This window comes from Colias eurytheme, chromosome 28 (genome assembly GCF_061535395.1).
Source record: "Colias eurytheme isolate Ceu_HAF_F1 chromosome 28, ilColEury1 Martin Lab GWU primary, whole genome shotgun sequence".
Lineage (NCBI taxonomy): Eukaryota > Metazoa > Arthropoda > Insecta > Lepidoptera > Pieridae > Colias > Colias eurytheme.
Window position 1 is genome coordinate 5,339,339 of NC_143007.1, and position 23,830 is coordinate 5,363,168.

General features: G+C 35.0%; 2 protein-coding genes and 1 long non-coding RNA gene across 3 annotated transcripts in view; all 3 read left to right on the forward strand.

The window, feature by feature from the left end:
* The window catches only part of LOC149896654 (uncharacterized), a 209,249-nt gene that overhangs the window by 38,896 nt on the left and 146,523 nt on the right, over window positions 1–23,830 (forward strand). The window lies entirely within an intron of this gene.
* G6P (Glucose-6-Phosphatase) lies at window positions 182–9,257 on the forward strand. The gene is made up of 7 exons (XM_090117615.1): window positions 182–358; window positions 1,171–1,335; window positions 2,702–2,893; window positions 4,988–5,118; window positions 6,029–6,225; window positions 6,631–6,752; window positions 8,178–9,257. Exons 1-7 carry the CDS (start codon window positions 303–305, stop codon window positions 8,389–8,391), a joined length of 1,077 nt encoding a protein of 358 aa, XP_089973741.1. The 5' UTR covers window positions 182–302; the 3' UTR covers window positions 8,392–9,257.
* LOC149896658 (uncharacterized) lies at window positions 12,046–21,763 on the forward strand. The gene is made up of 3 exons (XM_090117408.1): window positions 12,046–12,105; window positions 21,084–21,215; window positions 21,560–21,763. The coding sequence occupies exons 1-3, from the start codon at window positions 12,046–12,048 to the stop codon at window positions 21,761–21,763; spliced, it is 396 nt and encodes a 131-aa protein (XP_089973534.1).

The following is a 23,830-nucleotide window of genomic DNA, read 5'->3' on the forward strand; positions in this document are numbered from 1 at the left end:
AAACATACAATTTTGAGTTAAATTCGCGTATAAATATAATTAAAAATTTCCTCGCAATATTTATTAATTTCTTTAAATCTTTTACAAGAGTAATTTATTCATAATATCTCATAATATTTAAACCTTAGATGCGTAAAATGACAACCGTTAAAATCTGACATATGACAATTTAATTAAAAAAACGAACCTTTGTTTTGGTTTCACTTTCCGGAATTTGAAAGCAGGAAAATCGCAATTTTTGCGTTTTCCAAAATTAATAACACTATAAATTATTGTGCAATGTTGTGACACAAACAACAACAATGAGGGAACATCTATACGCGCTTGGGGTGTCTTGTATAGAACTAATTCAGTATTGGTAATATTATTGATCATTGTTATTTGTATTGTTATTAAAATGACTCAAACATGAGCGTTTTTAACTGTTACATGTATTAGAAACCCATTTATTGACTTTCAAGGTTGTTTTATCATAGTTTAAAATTATTTTATTTTATCTATTGGGTTATCATCCTGGTTACAAGAAGTTGTTTTAGATGTTTAAAGTTACATAATAGGAAGGAATCATCAATTTATAATGCATATATTAATAGTTAATACTATAAATTTTATATAATTTATACTTTGTATTGTTACCGTTGATGGAACTGCATTTTACAATATATTTTTTTAAAGAAACAATTCACTAGTTCCACTTTTATTTAGATTTTGATTACAGAAAACTTTACTAAAACTCCTCAATGAAAGGGCTATCTAACACCAAATGAATTTTTCATATCGGACCAGTAGTTCCCGAGATTAGCACTTTCAAACAAACCAACTCTTCAGCTTTATAATATTAAGTATATATGTATTAACTTACCAATTGGACTGGCCGGTTGGCTGGGTGGGTAGTGGCCCTGCCTTCCAAGCCAGAGGTCGTGGGTTCGATCCCCACCCGGGGCAAATATTTGTGTGATGAACATAGATGTTTGCTCTGTGTCTGTGTGTTAATTATCTATATAAGTATTTATTTAAAATTATATATGTATGTTCATCAGCCATCTGGTTTCCATAGCACAATCGAAAGATTAGTATGGGATCAGATCGTGCTGTGTGTGAAAATTGTCCTGAAATATTTATTTTATTTTATTTATATTTTAATTAACACATCTTTCCTAAATATTCCAGGTGCACAGACTGGGCTCCGTTCTTTGAACAAGTGAACAACTTTTACAATCCCAATAATGTTCTGGACATACTGTTTCCTGTTGTATCATTTATTGACTCTGTGTTCGCATCTCAACTGCTATTGGTGACGAGTTTTGGTGGCTGGTTGAACTGTGTTATGAAATGGTGAGTTAAATTTGTTTTATGTAAATAAAATTAGTACAAATTTAAATTACATTTATTTGTAAGAATGTAATTACAAAAATAGGTGATATTATTACAATGTTAAAGTACTATTACATTCTACCATTGAGATAATATTACTATACGTATGGAGGAGACACCACAAACAAAATCTGTGTGCCATTTTTTTGCTCTAACTAAGTTTTAAAAATTATTATCTAGTTTGGTACTTACCGATGAAAGTTATTCCTTTGCACTTTTCCGTATTATTTGTGCAATATCGTAACACACACGAAGGCATATTTGATGCGTTTCACTTTAAAACAAATAAAAAATGAGCGTGCAGTTACGCCATATGGCGTATGTTGAGCGGAACATAAGTGATGTAGGCGGTGTCGTCTCCATATGTATATCTCAATGCATTCTACCCACTATTTAGGTGTGCAAAGAACATATTAACTGTTAGACTTTGGTTAGTAGTCTACACTATCTACACTAATATTATAAAGAGGAAAACTTTGTTTGTTTGTTTGATTGTAATGAATAGGCTCATAAACTACTGGACCGATTTTAAAAATTCTTTCACCATTCGAAAGCTACATTATCCACGAGTAACATAGGCTAGGTTTTATCCCGGAAATCCCACGGGAACGGGAACTATGCGGGTTTTTCTTTGAAAACGCTTGCGAAGCCGCAGGCGGAAAGCTAGTAATGTATAAAATGGATGATAAATAATGTAAAGTCTAAATAGAAAAGATGAAATTCGTGTTTGAAATGTTCTAAACAAATATTTATCATTATAAATACCTATATATTTCTACAAAATAAATTACCACGTAAGGGTATAAAAAAAATTGGTAGGTATGAAAATAAATTCCATTGTATTTTAAATCTGTTAAAATTCTAATTGCATGTGTTTTGACTGTTTAAAAAAAGTAGTGTTATTTTCTAGTAAGGAATTAATTATTGTCTTATAAGGATTGCCCCAATTATGAAAACGGTTTTGGATATTAGTAATTTATAAAAAAAAGTATGTATTTTTTTATATCAAATTTCAATATTTTATGTTATTTTTGAAATATTGCTGTTTCTTCATATAAATGTTCTTATTAGTACTTTTTACCCTCGTATACATTCATTTATGCGATTTTCCTGTGAGTACTCGAGTACTCAGGAGCAGATTATTGATGAGAAACTTCTTTAGTCGTGTTGAGGGTAAAATTTCAAGTTCTCGTCATAGCAATACCGCCTTTTCATGGAGTAAGGCGATTTTGGTATCTTTCGTAAACTTGCTAAATAAGTTTCACTTCCGACAGATGTATAAATACTCCCTTTTTAAAAATTTAACATAACTATTATAAATTTTCAGGTGGCTCCTCGAAGACCGTCCCTACTGGTGGGTTAGAGAAACGGACTATTACAATGGAACAATCCGACCAAAATTGACACAAACAATACAAACATGTGAAACTGGGCCGGGGAGTCCATCGGGGCATACGTCTATGGCTGCGTCTGTGCTTGTGTTGGGTGTTATGTGGATGTCGCATGTTTTTAATGATAGGTGAGTTTAAAATGTCTTTTATTTTATTTTTAGGGGGATTTAAGTGGTATTTTAAGTGTTAACAATGTTATTTATTTGTAACTAGCTGTGCCGCGCGGTTTCAAACCCGCATTGCTCCGCTCCTGTTGGTCTTAGCGTGATGATATATAGCCTATAACCTTCCTCGATAAATGGGCTATCTAACACCGAAAGAATTTTTCAAATCGGACCAGTTGTTCCTGAGATATCACTACATAGTATAAAACAAAGTCGCTTTCTCTGTCCCTATTTCCCTATGTCCCTATGTCCCTTTGTATGCTTAAATCTTTGAAACGCAACGGATTTTGATGCGGTTTTTTTATTACATAGAGTGATTCAACAGGGAGGTTTTAGTATATTATAATTTATTAGGTTTAGCTAAAGCGGGCGAAGCCGCGGGCGGTAAGCTAGTATTTTTTAAATTATTGATGTGATAATAATAAAGTAACTTATTTAAGCGCATTGAGAGTAAAATTTCTAAAATAGTATTAACTAGCTTACCGCCCGCGGCTTCGCCCGCTTTGTTTAAAACCTAATAAATTATATTATACTAAAATTTATAAAGAATAGAAAAAATTCGATCACGAGACGGGACTCAAACCCGCATCCTTTCGCGCCAATCCGGGGCGGATGCCTGACCAACTCAGCCACTCGTGACCCGCCAGAGCAATCGAATTTAGGGCTCTTTCAATTTATGCGTTTCGTATCGGACCGCTGCCGCACGTTTTCCGTGCCGCTAGTTATAACCCGCTGCCGTGCCGTTGCAGTACGGTAGCAGTCCGTTACCAAACGCTTAAATTGAAAGCGTATCTGACTGCCGTGCGTTTGTATGCTAGTGCTGTTTTAAATTTATAGTTTGGTTTTTAAGTTGGCAACTCTGTTAGTCAATTTCAATTTCAACTGCCCGTCCGTATAATTACCACGAGTCACGACTGACTTATACATTATAACCTCAAAACGCGCGTATTTCTGTACTTGAGTACCCGTAGAAATGTAAGATGATTGAATTAGATGAGACCAAAAAATTAATTTTTAGAGCACGAATATTCTCTGTCAAATGACAAATCATACCAATATATCGATATTTTGTAATAAAAATATCAATATCGATATTGATATATTTTCAAAAAACATCGATACGATATATATCGATACTTTATTGCATTTCCGACATCCCTATGGGACTTGCGACGTTGCCGTCCTGCTGTCGAGCGTTCGCGGTACGGACGCCGCACTGTTGCCGCACCGTGCATTTTGTATGAAAACAAACGACCGGCCGTGCGCCGTACGACAAACGCACCGCTTCGGCACTGTAGCGGTCCGATACGAAACGCATAAATTGAAAGAGCCCTAAGGGACACACCGCGGGTTCGAGTCCCGCCTCGTGATCGTATTTTTTCTATCTTCTTCTTCTTATATATAAAAATGAATCGCAAAATGTGTTGGTAAGCGCATAACTCGAGAACGGCTGAACCGATTTCGATAATTCTTTTTTTATTATATTCCTTGAAGTACGAGGATGGTTCTTATGTAGAGAAAACGTAAATATTATGTACCACGGGCGAAGCCGGGGCGGACCGCTAGTTCTTTATAAATTTATATGTATAGTTAGTTAAAGTTTTCAGAGTCGCAAGTCAAATGACATTTCATTATGTATTTGACGCTTCTGACTGTTATTTAACGTTAACGATAGCTTTAACCGGTGAAACACGAGCGGTTATAGTTAGTGTTAAAATTATGACGTCCACTATAAAATTGCCACCTTTACCTAATCTGAAAACAATTTCATTGTTTGCTTCTATAGAAATCTTGTTGTTATTTTTCGAACATACACCAATTTTACATGCTTTATTAAACTCGCAATGTGTATCGATGTTGATGTTGATGTTCAGATGAAATATAGTAATTAGATTTTAAAATTACAGGCTTAAACGGGTTTGAACGTAAATTATTTATTTATTTTATCAGATGACTTTTGAACGGATTCTAAACGCGATTTATTTAATATACCGTCACATTTTTTTTAAATTAATGTCTGTGACGGAATTAATTGCATTTTTTTAAATTTCCCGCCAGAAAATGGAACACCTCCCTCTGGAAATGGACAATATACCCAGTGTTTGCGAGTCAATTGTTCAGTGTGATGCTATCCCGTATGTACATAGCGACGCATTTCCCGCACCAGTGTCTGCTCGGCGCGGCGGTCGGTGAGCGAATGAGCATTTTGTAGCGAGTTTTAAGTTTTACATAACTACCCGCACAGTTTTTGACATTGTCGTTGACACGTTTTAAGCGAGAGCGGGTAATTAGTGGGATGGTTTGTGGAAAATTACTTTGCATTATTATTATAGTATAGTATAGTAGTTTAGTTGTTCAAGTAACTATAGTGTTTGTATTAAAATGGTATGGTGCTGTTTCTGTTAAATATTATTTTCCGTTAGTAGTAGTTCACGTGCATTTTTGGGATAAAAACTATCCTATATCTTTTTGTCAGGTGTCTAACTATCTCTATACAAAATTTCATCTAAATCAATTTAGTTGTGTAGCCGTAAAGACAGACAAACTTTCGTATATAGTTATAATATGAGACATCACGCATGTACATAGCGACGCACATCACGCATGTCTGCTCGGCGCAGCGGTCGGTGAGCGAATAAACATTTTTGCTAAGTTTTAAGGGAATGCGGGTAGTTTTTAATTTGATTTTAGAATTTTGAATTGTTAGTTGAGTGATGTATAGAGTTGATATTGCAATGGTATGGTGTTATTAAAATTACATAGATTGGAAATGGAACGGTAAAAATTATTCAAGTAAAGGGAGTTATTTATATAAAATTATACTTGATGCCATTTAATTTTGGTGACAAACATGTTTTAAATATCAAATCGTTGTAGTGAGATTTGTTGTTGTGTTATCTGTAATATAGTGTTTGACAATTGTTTCGATACGCTAAAGTTACTTGTTATAGTTTTCCTTAAATGTGAACAACATGATCTACTTACTAAATGAGTTAAATTTATAAATTTCGTATTAAATGCGATTTAATAAATTTATTAAGTTTTCGAAGACAATCCATAAATGATACAATATTAATGTTATATTTTACTCCCATCCAGGGGCATTTATAGCGCCAGCACTATGTATATACGTGTCAGACCCTTACATCTGGCAGTACGGCCCGTACGTGAATTACACGACGGAACGTGCCATAAAGTGGCACGTTTTTGGATCGCTGGTTGCCATAGCGATTAGTGTCGTCACGTATTATAGCCTCGTGCTGTGTAATGTCGATCCACATTTTACAGTTAAATTGGTGAGTTTTTATATTAAGTTTTCAATAGGGAAAATACTTGAAATACTATAGATAACAAATTTTGTTATTTTTAAATAAAAATAGAAGAGCATTTGAGTATTTTCAAAAATTCACTTTGCCCGACAGGGAATCGATAAAATTGAAAACATAACCTAGGCCTAAGCTATCTCAATGGCCTATAGAAAATTTCCACCGAGTGTAGTTTATACGTGTCAGATCCATATTATATGTAAAAAATGCGACGTGCCATAAAGTGGCACGCGTTACGTACAGATAGATTGGTAGATACAATTCTTTATAAATTATGCTGTGTATTTTGTTATAATCGATGAATTAACACTGAATTCAATTTTACTTATTCCATGGCCAGCAACAAGCCATATAAATAATTAAATATATTTTCAGGCATTCAAATGGTGTGAAAACCCAGATTACATTCATGTATCGACGACACCAATGTTTGCGTTAGTGCAATGTACGGGGACATTGCTCGGCTGGGCCTTATTTGTTACGCCTAGTGTTGCCAGGTGATTATTAAATAATTATTTATTTATGTTTTTCCAAAATACAACATTACATTTAAGTTATGCTTATGTCAATTTGCTAAAAAATAATACATATATAATTTTAAACAAAGGAGAATGGGCATTTTACTATGGAAGTTGGGCCTGAACCCTTGAGTTGGACCAATACACATGAGATATTGTTTTTATAATAGATCATAACACATACATAACGGGAAAATATATATAAAAAAAATAATCAACCGGGTTTTTGTACAGTCACATCAAGTTTTATTTCTTTGTGTATAATATTTCTTGAAATAAATAACTGTTATAAGACAATGACAATATCTTTATGTTATTCCAATTCACTTTCACTTACAAATACGTACTAATCTTATGCCTTCTAATAAACGAAATACACTTATATTATGTTTTGTAACAGGCAGCTATACCGTGTTTATTATAATTCAATGTAGTTAGACGTTTTTTGTGGTTAAACTCAGTCACTCGAGTGACATTTTGATTCATATTTACTTCACTCGAATTAAAGACACCGTTATTGTGCGCAAAATAATAGCCAAATAAATAAAACTTTTTGCCTTGACTGTACAAGAACCCGGTTGATTTATTTTTTTATTTTATTTATTTCGTAAGGTATGTGTGATGTTCGTGATCTATCACAAAAACAATATTTCGTGTGTATTGGTCCTAGCCCATGTTTCAGGCCCAATTTGCCCATTCTCCTTTTTTATATAAATACGAATGTACTTAAATATTTTTTTCAATTAAATTAAATTAAAAACATCATTGTAATAAGATAAACTCATATTTAAATAATGTAATTAGATAAACTTACTAATTATTGTATTTCATATAAAACTTCTACTCAATTTAAAAAAAAAGTCACTATTTTAAATATATTTAAACCGATTTTTAATTTTCTTTCATCAGTAGAAACTTACATTATTATCTTATAATCTGTACTAATATTATAAAGCTGAAGAGTTTGTCGGTTGTCGTTTGTTTGACCGCGCTAATCTCAGGAACTACTGGTCCGATTTGAAAAATTCTTTCGGTGTTAGATAGCCCATATCTAGGCTAGGCTTTATATAGGGGACACAGGATTTTGTATATTTTTATATATTACAGGATATCATATCTTACTAATATTATAAATGCGAAAGGTTTTTGCATGGATGTATGTATGTGTATGTATGTATGTTTGTTACTCTTTCACGCAAATACTACTGAACCGATTACAATGAAATTTAGCACACATATAGAGGGAAACTTGGATTAACACATAGGATAGGTTTAATCCCGGAAATCCCACGGGAACGGGAACTATGCGGGTTTTTCTTTGAAAAGGCGAGCGAAGCCGATAACTAGCAGTAGATAATTATTTTAAATATAGTTTTATTAAATATTGTTCTTTATATTTTACAGATTCCGCCATGACACCTACAAGAGATCTTTTATAATAGCCGCATTTACAACAATCGTTATAACGTATTCACTACATTATTTAGAAGGAGAAATACCAAGAGATTCCGTGTTTAAGTTCTACGCACTAAACTTCGTTTTAAACGCAGTTAAACCGCTGTTTTACCTCCGTTTAGTACCGGAATTGTCCTTGTGGCCGTTTAGAGATAATAAATAGTTCAAAATTCGCTTCGCCACGCCTTCGCTTCGCGTTTTAATTTTTTGTATGATAAAAAAAAAACAATTTTAACAACTCGATAGATATAAATTTAGCTAGACAATAAATAATTATGAAGTGAAACTTCTTATGCGCGTTGAGAGTGAAATTTCTTGGTCGCGTCATGGCAATACCGTCACGTCACGGAGTAAGGCGACGATTTTGGTATTATTAATTCTTGCCAAAGAAGTTTCACTTCTGACACGTGTGCTCTTCTCAACTTAGGAAAAAATCGTAGTAGGGTAGTCTAGATAATCAAGGTTTTAGTTTGAATTTGTTATTTTTTTAAATTAGGATTACTTGGAACATGACAAAAAGATTTTCTTTTCAAAGCAAAATCTATAAAAGCGTGGCACATTTTAAATGTGGTAACTATCTAGAAAATAATAAAAATAGAAAAAAAAAAGTGTGCGTGTACTATTGTACACACATAAGAAGTGAAACTTCTTTATGACCTTGTTTTTCAAAAAATAATTTACTATATGCAACTTTATAGAAATACGTCGAATCACGCGTGGTAGGGATAAGAAAAAGATGGCGCGTAACGAAAAAATGTTACAATAAATTTTTTTCCAACCTCGATAAAGAAGTTTCACTTCAAAAAAACACGCTTTAATATCATAAATTCGAGAAATTATTGTATTGTCACCGATCCTTGATAAGTGTACAAAGTTTGATCTGTCCGTTTAAAGTCAAAATCGAGTCTAAAGGAGTCGGTTACAAACAAACATACAGGTGAAGCTAAAAGCGTGTTAATAGTATAATTGGGAAATATATTAGTGCAATTATAATAGATTTAATTTTGATTTGACATTTGTGTGAAAGGGACAGATTTTCTTTGGGAAAGCTTTGACAATGGGTTGGAAAGAGATAGCATATGATAAAAAAATAGTTAAATAGATGAAATGTATATGTTTTAATAATTATTTGGACGTGTGCCTACTAAAAATTTTAGGAAAAACACTAATGTTAGTATGTTTGTCTGTTTTTTTGTGTATCGAAAGAACTGCTAGTTCAGTTTTGAGTCAATTTACCAGTTTGAGTAGTTACTAAAATTTATAATATTTGTCTCTTTTATAAAGCTTGTCTCTATGTTTTTTTATATTGTTTATGGGTTAATTACATTTCCCACAGCCGGAGGCCCCAAAAGAAACTCAGATATACTTAAAAACTACATTTAATAGCTAAAATGAGACTTTTACACCCATGTCTGCACGATGCAGACCGGAGTTAAAGAATGAATTTATACATTTTAATAATTATAAAGACGTAAGCTTGGATGCTAACTCAGGGAAATCGGACTAACATTCTATTCCCGTGCGAATGTATTCAGCAGTTTCGTATGAAGGCAGGGCCGTAACTGGTTATCTATATGGGATAACACGAATTATTTTTGATATGTATTGTTGTTACTTTATTTTTTATTTTACAATTATACCTCGGCACCTACAAGTATTTATTTTACCAAATATTTACTGTCTTACCACAAAAAACTTTAGACAGGGTATAACTTTAAGCGCGGGTTCTCTTTAATATGGTTTTGTCGTATTTCACAGACAACAATTAAAGTGACAGATCCCTGGTTTAAAGTTAGACTGTGTTTAAATTGTTTTGTGGTAAACCATTAGTTTTTTGTTACAAATATGTAATTACTAATTATATAAAATATATGATTTTAATACGGGTTTGCGTACATTCTCAGTTTTGTGATACCAGTGTAATAGCTTTATTATATTTTATGTTAATAAACAATATTTTTTATTTATACAATTGTGATGTTTACAGTTCCGCACATAAAATGATGATATTAATAAAGTTTATTTCAAAATAAAAAAACCTTTTTTTTCATCCCTTTTTTAAAAGATTCGAACTTTCAAACAAACCTTAGGGCGTATGCAGAAAGAAAGCTGGAAACTTATAAGCGCTTACCGGCGCTTGTCAGAGCTGACCCGCGCAGAAAAAAAATGTATACGTGTACTAGAGTACACACGTAAGAAGTGAAACTTCTTTATAACCTTAAATATGTCACGAGTATGGCGTAACGCAAAAATTTCACGCGTAAGGCGTAACCTTGGGCGTAACGCAAAAATGTCACGCGTACGGCGTAACGCAAAAATGTTACACAAAATTTTTGTCCAACCCCGATAAAGAAGTTTCACTTCAAATATATGAACACGCGCCGATAAGCTTCAACCTGCTTCCTTTGTGTAGAACGAACCAGCGCTGTCAAGCGCCGGCAAGCGCTTATAAGTTTCAAGCTTTCTGAATACGGCCTTAGAATGAGTCCAATTTCACGAGCGTACGATATTATAAAGAGGGTAAGATTTTTGTTACGACGTAGTATATTATTATTAGTCTGTGGTTATGATTAGATTTAACCTAAAAATTGCTTAACGAAATTCCAATCTGTTTTTAAACAAAATTTACAGAGCAATTTTTGTTTTGCACCCATTTTTTTAACGAAGTTCCAATGTTTTTGCTATCAAGCAACGTAATGTTCAAGCACTACACTTACAGTAGCAATGGGTAATGAAATTCAATAAGTTTTAATTAATTTGCGATAGATTGAGTGGCACTCAATATATCTTATCTGTTTTATTTCGATTCAACACAAGCAGTACACCCGACTTCGTATATTTTTTTTATTTGAAATATTTCCAAAAAGTTAAAAATTCAATAGTTAGTTATTTATGTAGCTACTAAATAAAAATGTTAACAACTCATCAAAGTCTACTAAAGGGATTTCCAAATTCTTCGGATCGAGTTTTTTTATGCTTTTGAACTCGATATAGTTCTGTGTTTTGAACCGCCATAATATTGCATATTATTCTTTCGAACTCCGTCTATAAAGAAAAGCCAGAAACTGCGGTCTGTAAAAATTTCATTTCTAACTATCAATACACAGACAGATAAAAAAAACAAAGTATATCTTATATATAAAATTCTCGTGTCACAATGTTAGTCTGCATAGTTACTCCTCCGAAACGGGTGGACCGATTCTCATGAAATTTTCTGTGCATATCGGGTAAGTCTGAGAATCGGCCAACATCTATTTTTCATATGTACCACGGGCGAAGCCGGGGCAGATATATATATTATAGATAGCGGTAGTCTATAATATATATATATATACAGGGTGTCCCACTATTGGTATACTAAGCGCGAAGGAACTTGTAGTTTTGCATACACTGATCACGTAAAAAATACTTTAAAAAAAAATTGGGTCCAAAATTTTTTGCTAAATTTTTCATGAAAATCCATGTTTTCTTCTCTAGCTTCGCGCAGCCGGCATATACTGCTTCTCTAATATGAGCATTTTGTCTATGAAAACATAATCTTAAACGATAGCTCACGTGCTGGTGGCAAAGTTGGGCAGGTTGCTTGTTATGAGTGTACACATAGAGTTTTTAAAATTCATCTATTTGAAAAAAAAATGCGTCTGGATTTTTTAAATTATTTTTTACGTACTCAGCGTATGCAAAACTATAACCTCCTTTGAGCTTAGTATACCAACAGTGGGACACCCTGTATATTGATTCTATTATATCAATAGGTATCTAACTGTATCATTGCCAAAACTCATATAAATTATTATTTTTCCATCTTTTATCCAAAATGTTCGTCGGAGAGAAAAATAAAGGCATACGTTTTACACCTGAAGACTTATTAAATCATGTAGGTAAGTAATTATTTTTATTAAATACTAGCATATATTGGTATGTTTTATATCTTCTTCTTCTTATATATAAAAATGAATCGCAAAATGTGTTGGTAAGCGCATAACTCGAGAACGGCTGAACCGATTTCGATAATTCTTTTTTTATTATATTCCTTGAAGTACGAGGGTGGTTTTTATATAGGGAAAACGTAAACATGTACCACGGGCGAAGCCGGGGCGGACCGCTAGTATTATATAAACCTATCTACTAATATTATAAACTAGCGGTCCGCCCCGATCAGTTCAGCCGTTCTCGAGTTATGCGCTTACCAACACATTTTGCGATTCATATTTATATATAAAGAAGATGAGAAAGTTTGTGAGAATGGAGGGATGTTTGTTAGATACCCTTATTCTTATAAGCAAAAACAGTTGAACTAATCCGTAGGTTTGAAATAATGAAACCAATAATAATAATAATAAGGGCGTAGGGATGTGACGACCCCATCGCCCGCGGTTGGAATATCTATTGTCTACGTGACAACAGATATTCCACCCGTGCAATCAGTCAACCCGCAGGACACCTTGTGGCGGGGTGTCGGGGAGTAGCGACCCCGCGGGAACCGAGTGCTCCCGGGGGAGGACCCTGTCTTCATCTCCGGCTCGCCTTCACCGGCCGGTCGGAGTGAAGCCTGACGAGGACAGGACCCCCACCTCTGGCTTGCCTTAACCGGCCGGCCAGAGTGGAGTCGCGAGAGCTTTTAGCTCGAAGGGTGGATGCGAAGCGTAAGTGGCGAGTGGGCACGTGATGCTGGACCCTCAGGGAGCGCGTGATCGTAGTTTAAAGTCCAGGGACGCCTCTCCACCCTTAGCTGCTCACAATATGTTGCCCCCTTGTCGCACTATTGCAGCGACTTATTTCGGGGGCCCATACAGTGAGAGGGCGAGTCACCACCTGCCAACAATTTTTTGCTATATCTTAGTAGAAAGGCAGGTGCCATAGTCTTCCATAGTCCTTAATTCCGGTCCATTAACATCCCATTCCATAGCCCAGTTTATTTTATTCCCTTATCTTGCAATAGTCCTACATCGGCCGCGGACTGCCCAGGGCTGTATCTCTATAGTGCAGTCATGGGCAGGCTGCGGCTGGTGTCCCACAACACATTAAAATTCTCGAAAGGGCCTCTGCGTGTTGGATCCGTGTCCCCACGTAAGCCTTCCAAAGATCCGGGTACTGTCCTTCTGGTGGTACCCGAGTATTATGGAAATGAGAATAATAATAATAAGGGCGTAGGGATGTGACGACCCCATCGCCCACGGTTGGAATATCTATTGTCTACGTGACAATAGATATTCCACCCGTGCAATCAGTCAACCCGCAGGACACCTTGTGGCGGGGTGTCGGGGAGTAGCGACCCCGCGGGAACCGAGTGCTCCCGGGGGAGGCCCCTGTCTTCATCTCCGGCTCGCCTTCACCGGCCGGTCGGAGTGAAGCCTGACGAGGACAGGACCCCCACCTCTGGCTTGCCTTAACCGGCCGGCCAGAGTGGAGTCGCGAGAGCTTTTAGCTCGAAGGGTGGATGCGAAGCGTAAGTGGCGAGTGGGCACGTGATGCTGGACCCTCAGGGAGCGCGTGATCGTAGTTTAAAGTCCAGGGACGCCTCTCCACCCTTAGCTGCTCACAATATGTTGCCCCCTTGTCGCACTATTGCAGCGACTTATTTCGGGGGCCCATACAGTGAGAGGGCGAGTCACCACCTGCCAACAATTTTTTGCTATATCTTAGTAGAAAGGCAGGTGCCATAGTCTTCCATAGTCCTTAATTCCGGTCCATTAACATCCCATTCCATAGCCCAGTTTATTTTATTCCCTTATCTTGCAATAGTCCTACATCGGCCGCGGACTGCCCAGGGCTGTATCTCTATAGTGCAGTCATGGGCAGGCTGCGGCTGGTGTCCCACAACACATTAAAATTCTCGAAAGGGCCTCTGCGTGTTGGATCCGTGTCCCCACGTAAGCCTTCCAAAGATCCGGGTACCGTCCTTCTGGTGGTACCCGAGTATTATGGAACAGAGAAACATAATAATAATAAAATGATCTTTATTTGTAATAATAAAATGATCTTTATTTGTTTCTCACAACATTAGAAAGGTTACAAAAACTTATTAATACTACACAATGTACTGTAGAAGATAACGTTGTGAGAAACTGGTGCCTGAAATAGACTACATAGAAGTCTGAGGTACAGGTCACCAGCCCCTCTCGCGGATATCATACGAGAATACACAAGTTTACGTACCTACAAAATGCATAGAGTTTTACAAATTTTATAAGAAGACAACTTTACCTTAAAAACACTAATACAAAAAAGTAAAGAGAAAAAAAAAATAATATATATATATATATGTATATATATATTTAATTTTAATCCTACCAAATCTAAAAGGTATGAATGTGAGTGTGTTAGTGCTAGTATGCTAGTGTGTGTGAGCGCATGTGTGTGTGTGTGTGTGTAAGTAAGTGTGTGCGCAAGTGTATGTGTTTGTGTGATTAATCGTATGTGTAGGTGTGATTATATGTTTATATCAGTTTACATAAAGCGTTATTAATTTGCAGTAGAAAGATAAGCCCACAGCAATTTTAAATGAGTTGTTTAAGAAGGTCTTCGGTTTGTTGGTAATCCAGTGATTTTAAAAAAGTAGAAACTGTCTTTTTGCAGTTGTAATTGTTCAAGGGATAAATGTTTAATTTCTTATTTATTTTATTATAAAGAAAGGGTCCCAAAAAGCAAAAGAAATGATGTGAATGAGTTGATGAATAGGTGGCAGATGAACAAATTGTGTTATTACGGCGCTTATTTTTGAGTAAAGTGGGGTCAAATACCAGCTTTGAATGTTGCTTCATAATGGTGTGAAGTATGAATGTTTGTCTGACCGAAAGCACACCCCACATTCTATAGAGCTCTAACGTGGGGTAACGATATGGAAGTCCAGCACTCACTTTAAGGATAGCACGTTGAGCTCTTTCAACTTCAATAAGGTGTGACTTTGCACAACCGCCCCAAGATGTAACACAATAATCTATCAGTGAATTACAAAGTGCAAAATATACTATTTTTATCACCTCTCTGTCAGCAACATGTGTAAGACTTTTGAAAACATAAATCAATTTTCGCAGTCTGGAGACTAGAGTGTCTACATGGGGTTTAAAAGATAAAAGTTGGTCGATAGTGGTACCGAGGTATTTCAGTCCTCTCTAGTACAGGACAGTTACAGTTCACGTGATTTGGGGGACAAGTATGAGCTGAGATGACGAGTGTAGGAGGTGGTAGTAGATTGACCTTATGAGCGAAGACCATATATTTAGTTTTGGAAATGTTTAGCGTTAGGATATTTTGGCGTAGCCAATGCCCGACCTTATTAAATCCATCCTGAGCATATTTAAACACATTGTCCCAAGTATCACCAACAAAAAATAGCGCGGTATCGTCGGCAAATGATACGATCTTCCCATTAAAAAGAGGTAGGTTACACAAATCATTTATGTACGCCAAGAAAAGGGTGGGGCCGATGACACTGCCCTGAGGAACGCCATAATTTACCGACAATTCCCCACTAACCACGTCATGATTGAGCTTCACGCGTTGTCGTCTATCAGATAGGTAGTCAGTCAATAGTTTTAGGGAGTTATCTCTTATACCCAATCGTTCCAATTTATACAACAAGTGAGAGATAGAGACCGTGTCAAATGCTTTAGCTAGATCTAGGAATACTGTTAAACATTTCTTTTTAGAGTCTAAATTTGTGATAATTGAGTCAACTAATTCATGCACAGCATCGCCAGTAGCTTTGCAGCGCCTGAAACCGAACTGGTTGGATGATAGTAGGTGGTTTACTTCTAGAAAATTAATTAGTCTTTTATTGATTAGTCGCTCTAAAATTTTGGAAAGAGTTGGCAAAATGGATATAGGTCGGTAGTTGCTGACACAGTCTCTATCGCCTCCTTTGTGAATGGGAGTAATAAGGGCTGATTTAAATGCTCTCGGAAATGTGCCCGAATCCATGGCAAGATTACAGATATGTAGGATAGGTTGTGTCAAAAGTTTACTGTACTTCTTTAAAATTCTTCCTGAAATTAGGTCACTACCAGCTACAGAGTCGCTCTTTAAACCATTTATAACATGAGAGATTTCGTCATTGTCTGTAGGAAGTAAAACGAAGGAATTTACAGGTGGGGACAAAACAGGAAGGTGGTTAGGTGGCTGCTGTGGAAACGCATTATGATTTAAGTCGATAATTTGTTTTGCTAAATTTTCGCCTACGCGAGAAAAATATTGGTTAACGTCATTGGCGCTTTTTTGGGGATCACATGAATTTAAAAGAGCAGAATTATGATTACCAGATTTATCACAGTTACTTATTTCCTTGATAGTAGCAATAATTTTAGTTTATCTATAAATTGGGTTCGATTCCCTGCACCCATGGCAAATATTTATTTGATGAACGCAGATGTTTCCTCTGTGCCTGGGTGTTAATTATTATCTATATACCTAAGCTTTACCTAAGTATTAATTTAAATTAATTATATAATATGTATGTTTATCAGCTATCTGGTTTCCATAACACAAGCGAAAGCTTAGTATGGGCAGGGATCAGATCGTGTCGTGTGTGAAAATTGTCCCGAAATCTTATATAGGTATATAAAATTCTCGTGTCACAATGTTAGTCTGCATACTCCTCCGAAACGGGTGGACCGATTCTCATGAAATTTTCTGTGCATATCGGGTAAGTCTGAGAATCGGCCAACATCTATTTTTCATATGTACCACGGGCGAAGCCGGGGCGGACCGCTAGTATTTAATAATAAAATCTGGTAATTGATGAGTCATTCTTCTTACAATCTTTCATGTAGGTATATTTATTACGTATTCAATTAATTCAGACATGTATAGATTATTTACGTTTTAGGTCTCATATGCAAATACTAGACCTAATGCGGACCTAACCTTAAGCTTTATAGAGCAGATTTTATCATTTTTTTAATATATTAGACAAGTTGCATGCTATTGGGGTTCCGCAAAACTTTTTAAAAATATTTTAATGTGACTAAGTTTTGTTAAACTTAAAATGTAATACTTGTGTGTATGTGTATAATATGTAGGTATGTACCTAATAGGAGTTTGTGTGTTTTTATAGTGTCAATATAAACAGAGCTATAACTTTTAACAGGCTTTGTGTGTGCTATCGTTCGATTTAATATCTCAATTGTATAAAAAATGTACGTTTTAAAAAAACGAATTTCGCATTCATAAGGTACGTTTCCACATGTGCATGTCGTGGTCATATCGTAGATTTGATCATTTCATGATATGAGTGGCCATTTCACGAAATGGTCGCATATCGTGAAATGGCCAACATAGTTTGATCAGATCGTTAAATCGTCAACGTTTCACGATTTGGTCATCCACATTTGGCCAGATCGTATAAAATATAAAGAGTCCATAAAATATTAAAAAAAATCAGAATAACTATATTCTAAAAACTTGTTTAATGTCATTAAAGTTAGTGCCGCGGCAGCGGCCGGCGAATGCCAGAAGCGAATCGTTTTTGCAATAGAAAACAGTTAGGTTAGGTTAGGTTAGACTTTGATAAACAACGCACGAGCCGAGCGAGCAAAGCGAGCGTGCCGCGGCAGCGGCCGGCGAGTGCCAGAAGCGGATCGCTTTTTAAAAAACAAACAATTATAATAATATAGTAGTAGTTTCTTAAATTATTTTATTTAAGTCGCATTTTTTCTTAAATACATACATAAGATATCCACATTTTCCATAGTACTCGTACCTCTTCGTCGTAAATTCTTTGCTATGACTTTCTTCATAATATTGTTATTAAACGAATTATGAAGTTTTTAACTGCGAATAATTTAATTTTCGCCAGCGGCCGCCATCTTATCACATAAACACAGAGCTTGCAGCGCCTCTACCAACGATTAATGTAACTATTTTACGATATGATCAAATAATTTTGTTCATTTCATGAAAAAACCGTGCGTTAATTGGCCATATCGTGAAACGATTTCTTATCATTGATCTGCCCAAACCACATCATGATGTGGCCAAACTAAATTGGCCATTTCACGATATGCGACCATTTCGTGAAATGGCCACTCATATCATGAAATGATCAAATCTACGATATGACCACGACATGCATATCGCTTCATTTAGCGTTTGAAACGATACTATTGGTTCATTACAAAAACATCCCTCGCTACGCAATACGCATCCACACACGTCTCTGATGGAAAAGCACCATGTTTCAAATATATTATACGCAGTTGAAATGTTCAAGGAATTAAAGTACTTAACACTATATTTTTGTTTGTATATTCTATAAAATTAATCCGCTTGTTATAATATACTAGACTAGAGTAGATAATTTTTGAAACAAAAAAAAATCGCAGTCGGATGAAACCCATTAGAAAAGGAGGGGAATATGATAAAAATGTAAGGAAAAATAAATTACGGTCAATCCGAATTCGGGAAGTGGGAGGGGGGAGCTTTTAAGAGAAAAAAATGGTCTCTCTCGATTTCCGACAAAACTACAAGTCCTACGGAAAAAAGTTCAATGGCAAAGTTGTAGGTAATTAAAAGTTCTACAACTTTTGTATTCACAATTTTTTCACATAACCTCAAAATTTAGGTGAAAAATTCAAAAAACCAAGTTTTTGGTCTTTTCTTTTTGTCTACTTCAAAATTTATTGTTTTTCTACGAAATTTGGTGGAAACTTACTTTATTATGTCCCAAATACACTGTAATTTATTTGATTGAAAATATTTATTTTTTCGCCTTATTTTGAATTAATACCAAAAAACAACCTAATTTTCAATCGAAAAGTCACCCGTCAAAATATCAGCTTTTTTCAAAAACTTGGGGTGCCTTTTAATCATTGAAATCTCTACTTTCATATGGTGTAAAAAAAAATAAACACCACCATAGTAAATGTTCTCAGGAAATGCATACAAACAAACCTGGCGGCGGACAATCATAGACGAAGCCAAGAAAATCGGGAAAACCTGGAGCGAAATCAAAAGGGAAGCTCTCGATAGAAACGCCTGGCGGAGCACTGTGGATGCCCTCTGCCCCAGCTAGGGGACACAGGAACATAAGTCAAGTAAGTCATATGAAAGTAGAGATTTCAATGAATAAAAGGCACTCCCAGTTTTTGAAAAAAGCTGATATTTTGACGGGTGACTTTTCGATTGAAAATTAGGTTGTTTTTTTGGTATTAATTCAAAATAAGGCGAAAAAATAAATATTTTCAATCAAATAAATTACAGTGTATTTGGGACATAATAAAGTAAGTTTCTACCAAATTTCGTAGAAAAACAATAAATTTTGAAGTAGATAAAAAGAAAAGACCAAAAACTTGGTTTTTTGAATTTTTCACCTAAATTTTGAGGTTATGTGAAAAAATTGTGAATACAAAAGTTGTAGAACTTTTAATTACCTACAACTTTGCTATTGAACTTTTTTCTGTAGGACTTGTAGTTTTGTCGGAAATCGAGAGAAACCATTTTTTTCTCTTAAAAGCTCCCCCCTCCCACTTCCCGAACTCGGATTGACCGTAATTTATTTTTCCTTTTATTTTCATCGTGTTCCCCTCCTTTTCTAATGGGTTTCATCCGACTGCGATTTTTTTTAACTTTTCATTATTTTTAAAGGCTTCTACCCCAGTCTAATAGAGTAGTGGCTAGATTCGTATTTCAAACCAAAAGTCCAAGGTTCAATCACTATCAAAGAAGTATTAGGCCGCAATAACTACAATTCCGTAAATAAAATTGATCACTGAAACAGATATGATATTTGCCCCATTCCCCATAAATACGGAACCACACATATAAAATAACGACTTACGCACACTGCTCCATTTACATAAAATAAAGGCCTTCCGCTACCTTTCTTATTTCTAAATTAAATCTATAAAAGCAATTAAATGGTTCGTTATTTCTGCTTAATTGGTAAAAGACGAACTGAACGACTTAGGAGAAAACTTATACAGGCTTGTATACATGGTGTCTGTGTGTGTGACTTTTAAGTAGTTTAAGTAGTTATGCATAGGGGAAAAAAATACTTAAATAACAAAATTACGGCATATACCGCTTCTCTAATGTGAGCATTTTGTATATGAAAACATAATCTTAAACGATAGCTCACGTGCTGGTGGCAAAGTTGGGCGGGTTGCTTGTATAACACATAAAGTTTTAAGAATTCATCTATTTGAAAAAAAATTCGTCTGTAATTTAAGTCATATAAGTATTTTTCGTACTCAGCATATGCAAAACTATAACCTCCTTTGAGCTTAGTATACCAATAGTGGGACACCCTGTATATTTAATAGTAGTATTTGTACATAATAATATATTACATAGTTCATTTCACAGAAGGCCTATGCTCTTGCAGTGAGAAGAAATATGGAATGATAATGATGATTGATTTAAAATTAAGCAATGTTATTCTCGTATGAATATTAGAGTATGGTGTCCCCGTATTTCACGGCTAAATTACAATATACAGATACCTACTAATCCTAGGGGTATTCCAATATCCTTGATTCTCGTAAACACGCTTGCTTGTGTGCATGAACCATTTCGAACGTGTTATATGAAGTTTCCCTACTGGTTGTATCTCTATATTGTGGCTACATATTATACCGTGTGATACCGTGTTCCCGCACAATGCGGGTGTCGAATATCATTTTGACCAATAATAATATAGGTATTTTTAATTATTATATGAAACAAGTGGAATAAAGCAAATAATAGTTAACTAGGTAACAATAACACGGTGTTACACACCAATTAAATAGCTAAATGAACGACCTAGCAGAACATTTTCTGGTGGTAAAATTCCAGAAAGCTATAGTTCCCGAGTATAGGCTTTTTTTCGAGCGAAATCGAAGAAAGGTGGTATTAATGTTAGGTTGCTTGTTCTAGGTGAGATCCTTAATTAAGAAGGCACAAATTGAGGTAGAGGGAATGAGTTCCAATTACGCTTGGTTGAGATCAAGACATTTGAGTATGAGTGAAGGCACCGAGTTTGATAAATATGAAAATGTTGTTTACAAAGTGAGAAATTTGTTTTTATACTTTGTAATATTATAATAATTATTGTAGTGTTGTTGAATGCGTGAAATATAAACTACTATTTCGGAATATACTATGATAAATAAATGTTTTGTATGGTCAGTTTTTCGACGTACTTAGGCTTGCTTTGTTTTATGACCAATAACTGAAAAGCATCAATGAAAAATGTGGATCAGATTATTTATAAACTTATTTTACATTAAAAATAAGAACTGAGCGTGTAATAATTTTAATTTAAATTTCTTTTAAAATGCATTGGATTAAATTCATTTTGGGTTGAGTGTGAATAATTTACTTTTTTTAATTCCTTTTTATTTATTTTTAAGCTACCTCCAGAGAGTTGCGCCGCCATAGCTGTCAAACTTGACACACTGACAGATGGCGCCAAAACGACCGTGAGTGACGTCATAAAATTGTTCGAGAAGCTTCTAGAAGAACAACAGACTATTCTTCTTTTGAATTTAGTCGGAAAGAAGAAAAAAGCGAGTCTTGAGAAGAGAAGAGCTAGTATTGCTTTTATTAATGTATAATCGGTATAAGTATTTGCATTTATTTGTGTTATTAATTCAATATGTATTTATAAAATGTACTCCATACGTTCATTTGTTTTTAGATATAAAAAATTATATTGAGATAATATAACTATTTAAATAGAGATAATAGTCGTGGTCGTTGTCGTCATTAGTAGTGTGACCGAACGATTAGCTAAACATTATAATTTATAAGCCTAAGGTATTTAGCGGATAGCGGATACTATTCTTTAGCTTTCTGCCATTTGTATAGGTAGAGGCCAAGATACATCGACCCTTAGCCACATCTCTCTCGTCCATTAAAAAAAAAACTTGACAATGACATGACATGTCAGATTATAATTAACAAGCGCGTGTGGCGTGTGGTTGCAACACATAATGATTGGGTTACACGTTACGGTGGCTAGCTTAGTGTTTCAATATTGATTACGATATTCGGTTTAACTATATTTGGGTCACAAGTGCATTTGTTTGATCTGTGGTTGGAGTACCTAATAGGTAAAAAGGTGTAGTTAGGTTACTAATGAAATATTCGAATATTCGAATTCAAACGGCATAACGATTCGACGTTAAAGTGAGTGGGCATGATTCAATTATCCGGAACGAAAGGAGATAACTGAAGTAAATGTTGCTAATTAGCCACATTACTGCAACTCCCGGAGTGCTTATTACTTAAAATATCATTGCTCGTAGCATAGATTGTGTCCCTAAGACTTTAAAACATTATGTGATAGTTAATAGTTCCTCAAGAAAAATTTCAGGTTTCTTACATTCTTGCGACTACAGTCTTTCCTGTTTTATATTAATACTAGCTTCCTTCTCGTGACTTCGCCCGCGTAGTCAAAGAAAACTCCACATAGTACCTATGGCCTTTCTCAGGTCTCAAGCTATCTCTGTGTCCAATTTTATCCAAATCGGTACAGAGGTTGAGGCGTAAAGAAGGAGACATACAGAAATAAAAAGTTTCTTTCGTATTGATAATATTAGAAATTAAAGATATTAACGATTTATAATATTAATTAGTAGTTAAGATCTATAATAGGCTCAATTAGTTGCTACATATCTATCATTACATAATAATATGGTAAGACTAGCGGTCCGCCCCGGCTTCGCCCGTGGTACATATGAAAAATAGATGTTGGCCGATTCTCAGACTTACCCGATATGCACAGAAAATTTCATGAGAATCGGTCCACCCGTTTCGGAGGAGCATGCAGACTAACATTGTGACACGAGAATTTTATATATAAGATGGTAAGATATATTCTTGGCAGGTTTCCATAATCTTCTAAGTAAAATCAATGTCAATGTCTAATTAGTTATTTTCCCGCCATAGTTATATGCAACTGACGATTAACCATCGATATAATTGAAGTGAAAATCCTTTATCGGGGTTGGAAAAAAATTTAGTGTAACATTTTTTCGTTACGCGTGACATTTTTCCGTTACGCGTCATTTTGTTTTTATCCCTACCACGCGTGATTGACGTATTTCTGTGAAGTTGCTTAAAGTAAATTATTTTTTGAATAATAAGGTCATAAAGAAGATTCACTTCTTACGTGTGTACACTAGTACACGCACACATATTTTTTATTATCGAGAAATTATTTCAATCCTTTGCGCGCATACCTATTTGAATGCATTTTGCGATACGGATTGAAATAATTTCTCGATAATACATCGATGGATACTCGTCTTTAATTTTTCGATTTCATTTTGCAAATAATTAAAAAAGGAAATAGGATACTTATATTGTTTGGTAAAAAAATGACTCTTTAATTCATTTTTGTTTTAAAAATAATGCTATTAATGTAACCATCATAACGTAAATTCTCTCAACACTCAACAAATTAGTTGATAGAAATTTACCGTCTAAGCATTTTTTTTAGTAGATAGGTAACTTATAAATTATAATGAAATACCTACACCATAAATTTAAAAATAAAAATCCTCAATGCTCAATAAGATACACCTCTGACCGGTTTCCTTATCATAAAAGTAACATCAATGTCAAAAAACAATCAATATTAATTTTGCCGCCATAATTAAGCAACTACATGCGTTCGG

Bases quoted from the DNA above. Each gene is read 5' to 3' on its own strand.
- G6P (XM_090117615.1), top strand. From the start codon at position 303: ATGAGGGAACATCTATACGCGCTTGGGGTGTCTTGTATAGAACTAATT. The intron at 359-1,170 runs GTAATATTATTG...TAAATATTCCAG, and splicing joins ATAGAACTAATTCAGTATTG to GTGCACAGACTGGGCTCCGT. The intron at 1,336-2,701 runs GTGAGTTAAATT...ATAAATTTTCAG, and splicing joins TTGAACTGTGTTATGAAATG to GTGGCTCCTCGAAGACCGTC.
- LOC149896658 (XM_090117408.1), top strand. From the start codon at position 12,046: ATGTTCGTCGGAGAGAAAAATAAAGGCATACGTTTTACACCTGAAGAC. The intron at 12,106-21,083 runs GTAGGTAAGTAA...TGCTTGTTCTAG, and splicing joins CTGAAGACTTATTAAATCAT to GTGAGATCCTTAATTAAGAA. The intron at 21,216-21,559 runs GTGAGAAATTTG...TTTATTTTTAAG, and splicing joins ATGAAAATGTTGTTTACAAA to CTACCTCCAGAGAGTTGCGC.